We start from the raw sequence: 8,805 nt of genomic DNA on the forward strand, positions 1-8,805 counted from the left end.
TTAATTTTACGAAAAATGCCTTACAAATTTCAACTCCTTTATCATCTAGACAAACTTGTAATAATTAGAAACTAATCATCCACTTCAACATACACCTGCATTGCGTATACATATCTGTAACAGTACAAAAATAATCATCCACTTCAACATCAAAAATAATCATTTAAATATACTGATAATATTAATATAAAAATAGCCACATTCATCGTTCACCATTGTCATTACACCTCTATGGTGTACAAAAATGATACCTACTCGTGGTATCTGAATAGTACAAATACATAACTGTATTGTCCCAATAATACAAAGTACTACATATAATACAATAGTAGGTTAATACTAGTTCTACAACAACAGTGAATCCATAAAGCTACCATCATAGTCTACATGAAACAGGCAAGTCAAAGTTGTGAGAAAAAAAAACCATCCAACCACAGCTTTCGCAGCCTAGCATTCTTAGCCAGAAATCCCCGTGCTACCTTCTCATTTTCACACAGATGGTCAAACGCAGTTGCAAGCATTTCTTCACTATACCCATCCGCCATCATAGCCATAACCTCATTATAAAGAGATGTATAATCTATCGGGCCCCGATTGATTTCTTTAAGAGCCGTAGCTATATCCTTCAACTGATCAGACAGATCAGTCAACACGCTATCATCAGCAGTAGAATGTGCACGACCTCTTTTACGGGATTTTGAAATTCCCGACCCAGTTGTGGAGGACTCCACTACATTCTTACCTTTTTCCACCACATCTTCCTCCACATTATCAGCAACAAATTCAGCACTGTCGCCATTATCTGGCTCATTTTCATAATCTATATAGGACTTTGAAAAGCCACCTGTGGCTGTGTCCTTGCCCACAACAAGAGCTAACTCATCATACATCTCTATTTTCTTGTTTAAAAACTCCGCATGCTTTCGATGCGCCTGTAAAGGAGAAAGGAACATATACTAACAATGCAATAATTACTTCACGCATAAATTCAATATTCAATGCATTATTCATGCCAATAAACAAAAAAAACTGTTATTACATGAAAAATAAAGTGGGTGTCCATCCTTGTCAAATTAAACATAATCATGGTGTGGAATAGATGCTGCATTTAAACATCTAGCTATGGTAGTGTGACATTACTCTAGGACTAAAACTTAATAAATCATGATAAAGTTTACTTCACACCATTATATAATTTACTAAAACTTCATCTAACCTCTAACATTTATTCATAGATGTCTTCTTTGGAACTATGAATATCTTTTCAAATAAATTCTTTGCCTTCAATTTCCAAACTAAAAATTTCAATTTATGGACAAAAACATATATTAGCATTTATATCCGGAAAATATAATTGTAAGGCATACCATGACTTCTTCTTGGTACGTCTTTGCGTCGCATGTTATCATTTTGAGATTATCATCCCAACCGAAGCCACTCTTCTTTCGAAGTTTCTCAATAGTGGACCACATGGTCCTTAGAGTTCGCATCCGATTATCAACATAGGATGGGTGGCACTCAACCCCAAATTGGGCAGTTATCTCCTTTGCTACAAGAGCGAAGGAGCCTGCCTTGAAGGTGCTAGAGGGCTTGTTGCCCTTTGCAGCCTCTTGTGCAAGTATCCTCAGCATCGTTTCATGCATGGGAGGCAGCCACCTGAATTGCTTATTGCTGGTTACCTTCTCTTTGCCCTTTGACATTACTACATATGAAAATTGTATAGTTAGAGTAGCATTTAAAAATGAGAGTAGCATTTAGTAATTACGCTCGGAATATGAACAACAAATCAAACACACATACAACCATACTTATAAATTTGCACAACAAAATGAAACATGCTAACCCTCAAAATGACAATGTAATACCATCAAATAACAATGTAATGCTAAAAATACTTTTCCATTACACCACCAAAAGTCTATAGTAAATACATTGTCTTAATAAAAAAAAAAAATACATATTACAATCATAGAAATCTAAATAAAGTACTACTCTCCACTCCTGATATAATCAGACCACATAGCTTGACATATCTCATCTCTCTTAGCATTCCACAATCTACTGTCTTCAATGGACTCTCGACGTGATTGTGTTTCTTGATGAGGGTCACTAGACTCTACTTCATTCATTGCAGCTTCCATAATATGGTCATGTGGTTCAACCCCCATAATGTGATTATGAACCACACAACATGCTAACACTACTTTCACTTGGGTTTCAAAAGACCAAAAAGGTTCTGCATCCAACACTCGAAAACGTTTCTTCAACACTCCAAACCCTCGCTCAATGGTAGTTCTCAATGAAGAGTGTCGCAGGTTGAACAATTCTTTCTCATTCTCAGGAGGATGATCACTAAACTCTTTTAAGTGATATCGCACACTTCGATAAGGTGACAATATCCCATTTTTATTACCATACCCAGCATCACCAAGATAATATTTACCTACATATATTAAAAAATAAAACCAAATGACTACTATGCTTAAGAAAACGCACAATATTTATTAAACTAATAAACCAAAAAGGTGAAGTAAACGTATAATACCGTTGGGAATTGAAAATCCCCCTGGCCTAGCAAATGCATCATTTAACACACGTGAATCATGTGCACTGCCTTCCCATCCAGCTAGTACATAAGTAAACTTTAAGTCAAAACTAATGGCAGCTAACACATTTTGCGTGGTTCCATCTTTGCGACCACGAAATCTTCCTTGTATTTCAAGTGGCACAGATGCACGAACATGTGTACCATCTATTGCTCCAACACAATCCTAAATTTTGACAGACATGATGGTTTAGAATTACATAAATCTTCATAATTTACAAAAATACACAAGTCGCAATATTTACCTTAAAATATGGGTAGAACCTTCTGCTATTCCTTATCTCTTGGGGTGTATCTTCGCTACGCAGTCTTATTAGAGTTCTATATAATTTTAGAACCCCCCTAAGGACAACCTTAAAGTATCTATGAACAGTCTCAGTTGATCTGTAAATCCGACTACCCATTACACGAAACCTCACATTATGACCAATAATGTGTAAGAAAATAAACACTTGCTCCGTAACAGGCATATGAATAGTCGGGCGTACATGCTCCCCCTCAGTGAGGATGTGACATAAGCGGTGAAAAGCTATAGGCGTCATCCTAATTTGATTCACACAATATGTCTCACTTCCGTGCAGAATACTATTTATGTATTCCTCTCTCTCGGCTGCATGATTAACAAAAGGCGCCCTAGGCAGTCGTCTACGTCTACGCTGCAATTTCCTTAACAATGCAGCACCCACAAGAATGACAGATGCAACTGAAGCAAAAATTGCGGCTTTCATTTTTTTCTTCATCTAAAAAATCACAAACACTGTAGTCTAAGAGGTATGTACACAAGCATCCAACACATATAACAAGTTATATCTAACATTCCCAAGTTAATCCTTTTAAATAATTGAAAAAAAAAAAAAAAAAAAAAGGTGTCCATGGCAAACAAGTGTAATGGTTTTATGTGTATATATATATATATTCTTATGTAAAATCTTTCAATAATTTTGTTTTTGATCTCTCAAAAGACCTAACAAAAGATACATAGATTTTTTTTTTCTTATTAAAAAGAGACCACACATATGTAGTTAGAGCCATGCATGCACATTGGGTATCAGCAACAAATTATTATGATTATGATGCATGCATCAAAAGAAAAGTTAGGAATTTAGAAGTTCCATATAACATAATTTGTTTGCATAATTTTTTTTTTTTAGTGTTTTTTAGCAGTTTTATTTATTTATTTATCAAACTGCAAATTTTATTTCAAAAATTGTTTTTATATTTTAAAATGTTTCACAAGTTTCTATACTTTTAAAAGTGTTCAAAAGGCATTCTATAGCTATAGGGAAAATAGTAACATAACAAACAAAATATATACTACAATATAGGCTTCATGTTATTGAAGTGGTTTCATTTTCTTTATGTCTATTTTACTTTGTCAAAATTTCCATATATTTTATAAATAAATAAATAAAACATTTCCATCTATTAGACGGTGGTAAGGACTTTTTAAAAATATTTTAAGTATAAAAATGTTTCATTTGAAATAAACTAAAGGTTGGGATCCAAACATGTAATTTTATATAGCATCATTGCTAGTGGTGTAGGTAGAGAGTTAACAACTTCAAAATCACTGCCACCATTTTCTAATCACATGAAACATAATTTATATTGTTCTTTACATCATTTTCTGTATCAAATAGATAAAGGGGAACGAATCTTATCTAAAACGGATTTTTATTTAAAAAAATAAAATTAGTCCACTTTGGTCCATTTTAGTCACTTTGGTCTCTTTCGATCTATTTTGTTCCAATTATGTTTTTTTGGTCATTTTCAATCCCTTTGGATTCACATTTGGTCTATTTTAGTCTAATTCGGTCCACTTCCCTCCGTCTGGATCCACTTCAATCAGTTTTAGTCCACTTAAGTTTATTCGGTCTACTTTGATCCATATTGATCGGTCCAAAAAAGTGATTTACAAGTGAATAAATAAACTCTTGATCTATAATGAATGGACGATTGTAGGTTTATTCATCATAAATATATAGTAGCATGAGCTTTGTAAAATTAGATTTTTTGTTATTTAAATATTAAAAAATACTAATGCATAGTCTATGTGTTTATCTAAGAGGGGAGAAGAAAATGAATACCATAATATAAGGTTTTTTTTTTTTTTTTTGCCGAAGAAATACCATAATATTAATTAGTAAATATATTGATACGGCAAAAGCAGCAATTTTCGCCCATGCTAATTCATATTCCTAGCTCAATAAGATACAGTGCAAGGATATTCTGAACTAGCTTCACTGTAAACAACATATATTTCCAACAGAATACATGTAGAGTGCAATTATAGCAGAGCAGAAAACTAGAACACGAAAGCAACAATTAAACAAAAACAATACAATGCAAACAAACCACCCAAGAAAATATCACAACACAGAGTACCATCACCAAACAAACAATTATTTACATCACTACACATGGGCATCAGAGAATATGTTTGATGAATTGGTGTAAATATAACTAGATACCCTTCCTCAGTGTGTGGATCGGAGAAATTTTCGGATCAAGGAATACTCACTGTGCGTGGAGAGGTGGTGGAGCTCGGTGTGTGGATCGGAACTTGGAGGTTGGAGCTTGTCGGAGTGGGGATCGGAGCTTGGAGGTCGTCGGTCTGGACCGGAGCTTGGAGCTTGGAGATCGGAGATCGGAGCGGAGGTCTGGACCGGAAAAGCTTGGAGCGGATCGGACTTGGAGCGGAGGTCTGGACCGGAAAAGCTTGGAGCGGATTGGAGCCGAGGTCTGGACCGGAAAAGCTTGGAGCGGATCGGACTTGGAGCGGATCGGAGCTGATGTCTGGACCGGATCGGAGGTCTGAACGTGGAGCTTGGGTCTGGACCGGATCGGAGAGTGAGTGTGAGAGAGCTTGAGAGAGCTTGGAGAGTGAGTGTGAGAGAGAGAGCTTGGAGAGTGAGTGTGAGAGAGCTTGAAGAGTGATGCTGCGTGAGAGAACTTGGAGAGTGGAGAGAAAATTTCCGGAAATTGGTTTAAGGGAAAATAGGGGGTGAAATGAATTTCACCCAGCAGGGAGCGTTTTTTCGGTCAAAGCAGAAATTAATTTCCGTTGACCCAATTTTCCCAAGCACCCAAACACAGCAATTTTCCGGAAATTGATTTCCGGAAGTGGTTTGAAGTTGAAACAAACACAGCCTAAGGCTGTGTTTATTTTGGTGGTAAATGATTTCAGGAAATCATTTACCACCTCAGCCCATTGTTTGGAAGACAAGAAAAATAAGAATTTTTGAAAAATATGATTTTAGTTGACCAAATTTACTTCATTGACCTGAAAATGGTTTTACACTCTCATTTTTACTTCAAACTATTTTCGGGTCACGCACAAAAGAGAGAGAGCTAGAGAAACTCGAAGAAAGAAGAGCTCCATGCCGAGACCATCTGAGAAAGACGAGACTAGAGCTCCACACCGAGAGAGAAATCACCACCTCGCCAAGGAAACGCCGTTCCACCACTCAAAGATCGCAGCCTTCGCACCGGAGATCGCCGTTCCACACTGAGAAACCCAGAGATCGCAGCTTCGCACCAGAGATCGTCGTTCCACACCGGAGATCGCTGTTCCACACCGAGAAACCCAGAGATCGCAGCTTCGCACTGTTGATTTCCTGAGATCGCAGCCTCCGATCCAACCACCACACCGATCCACCCACGGTGAGTTTTCCTCACCGCCGTTCACCTTGCCTCTGATCCACATCCCGATCGGATCGCATTATATATATATATATATAGATATTTATTTATTTATTTACAAAAATATTTATATATTTATTTATATAAATATTTATATATATATATATATTTATTTATTTATATGGGCTTGTTCTTTTTGGCAACCCAATAAGAATGATTGAAAGTTAAAAAATATTTAGAAATCATACTACTGAGATTAGGGTATTTATCTCAACCAACAAAGAAAAAAGATTATAATTTGCATTGAATATACTCTGTGATATACACCATTTCAATATTGTCTCTTGTCCATTTGATTGGGAGATAATGTAGGGAAAATAATTCAAAATTTTGATGACAGGAAGTGCAAGATCCAACAGGTACAATCTCTTAAACCTCACAGTAACCCAAGAGAGAGTATCATATAATACTAGTTGGACCCCATTAGAACTTAAGCTATAATTGAAACCGTCTCAATTAGTTTCTCATCCGTCTAGGCCCCTTGGTCATTGGTCATCAGTGGATAGCTGCTGCTATGGTCACGCCTAGGCATGGTCTTCCATGGACTAGTTGCCCCCACCCTCTTGAATTAGCTTTCAAAATATATATTTTTTTTAATAAAAACCCGGTTGTGTACATTCACTTTCTTAATTTTTCTTCTTCGATGTGTAATGATAAGAAGATCTTGTTCTTCAAACTTGATTTTTTTGCCCAATTGACTGTATGATGTAACCCTTTGTTTTGGTTAATTATGGTATAACCTTTGTTATAGTCAGCATTATCCTAGTTTATAGTTAGTAGTATTCTAGGTTGTCTAGTACATGCAAGCTGTAGGATCAGATGATGATCAATTACCGATGTGCTTATTGTAATTCCGGCATGTGTGTAATCAAGAATTGGCGTGTGAGTTGTTAGAGTCAAGTTAGTTTACTAACTGCTAGTTAGTTGTTATGGAAGTTACATTCAGTTAGTTGTTTAGCTTATGATATATGATTTGTGGCTTGTGGATATCTTTTGTGTGGGGTTGTCTTCCTTAGCTGGATGAATCACTACTTTTTCCTTTCTCTTTTTATCAATATTACTCTGATTATCAAAAAAAAAAAAATTACTCTGATAGCATAAACGTTTTGATTTTGATTTTGTAATTTTTTATTTATCTTGTATAATTAAATTGCAAATCTAGAATTGTTGTTTATTAATATAATTACTCTTACTTATCACAAAAATGGCTGCGTTGTTATTTACCGCCATTGAAGTTGACTTTCTTGACCAATGGAAATGCTAGTTTAAACATGAAATTGAGTTTTGATGATTAGATAATTTTCTCTCAATCTTTAACCGTGGCTATACTTGCATCTTTGTTATTTGGTGAGTCCATTGGGTTTGTTAGAGGCGCAGATCTTGTACTTGGTGTCATAGGACGTTTCCTGGGTTATCATATCGTTGTGTTCTTTATATTTTCGCATTATTTATGTGATATGACTTCATTGTTTTAACCTAAATCTGAATAATAAATCTAAGTATTCACTTGGTTAATTAATTAGGTTAAACAATCTAGTTTACAGGGATCTAAAAACTTACATTCATGTAAATGCAAAATGCTTTTGAGTTTAGGTTTGTTTTTCAATTTATCTATTTTGGCTTCAAATATCTCCTTCAATTGCAGAATACTCATAGGAAGAGTAATGTTAGGCATTAGGCAACTCCGATTTAGATAATTTACCCATTGTGATGTGATGAGGAAGTCAATGATAAAACTTCCTCAACTATAGAATAACTTTTGATAAAGCCATATGTTTTTAAATTGATATTTCCTAGCTGCTCCATTAAGTTGATGTATTTGACATTGCTAGACTCCTTGACTGGAAGTGGAAAACATTTTCTATCCTTCTACCTAGTCTGTGCAAGTCTAGACATAGAATATGTGCGCCAAGTGCTTGTGGAAATAACCTAGAGAGTAAAAATTAAATTAAAAGGGAAACAAAGAATAAGAGATTTGTAGAGGATAATTAGTTTATAGCTTTAATAGTTTAGATTTAAGTTGTAAATAGATGGAGTTTCCAGGAACTAACTTGTGTATAATGAGTATATTCAATGGTCTTTTGGAACTGAGTAACATATTAGTCAGAAGATGGAATGGTGATTTCCCCAATTTTTGTATCAGTGATTTGAAAGCAAAGCTTGTACTTAATTTGCAGCCGGTTTCAATCCTCAACGCATGAGTCATGCTTAAGAATTTTCCCACAGGCCATTGTTCAAGGTCACACATGTGGTCTGGCCTTGGTCAAATTAAAATTTAAACGTGTTACAACTTACAAATTTAAATTAGAAAAAAATAACATTAGATAGAATTACTTTTTTTTTTGACATAATCTATAGCTATTAATTTTTTTTTTATGTTATATTGCTGTATGTGTATTTATTTATTTCCATGCTCCATTATTTTCCTGCAGAGGTTCCTTTGGGAAGCTTGGCAAGATTTAAACCTTATAATCTTGATCATAACTGCTGTATTGTCA

General features: G+C 35.2%; 1 protein-coding gene across 1 annotated transcript; it reads right to left on the reverse strand.

Annotated features, from left to right (window-relative positions):
* Positions 1-242: 242 nt before the first annotated feature.
* Positions 243-5,589, reverse strand: LOC112025719 (uncharacterized). The gene is made up of 5 exons (XM_065781762.1): positions 5,127-5,589; positions 2,851-3,308; positions 2,546-2,771; positions 1,368-1,702; positions 243-956 (listed from the first exon to the last, which is right to left on the reverse strand). The coding sequence occupies exons 2-5, from the start codon at positions 3,145-3,147 to the stop codon at positions 402-404; spliced, it is 1,413 nt and encodes a 470-aa protein (XP_065637834.1). The 5' UTR covers positions 3,148-3,308; positions 5,127-5,589; the 3' UTR covers positions 243-401.
* Positions 5,590-8,805: the final 3,216 nt, after the last annotated feature.

This window comes from Quercus suber, unplaced genomic scaffold, assembly GCF_002906115.3.
Source record: "Quercus suber isolate HL8 unplaced genomic scaffold, Cork oak 2.0 scaffold_277, whole genome shotgun sequence".
NCBI classification, from domain to species: domain Eukaryota; kingdom Viridiplantae; phylum Streptophyta; class Magnoliopsida; order Fagales; family Fagaceae; genus Quercus; species Quercus suber.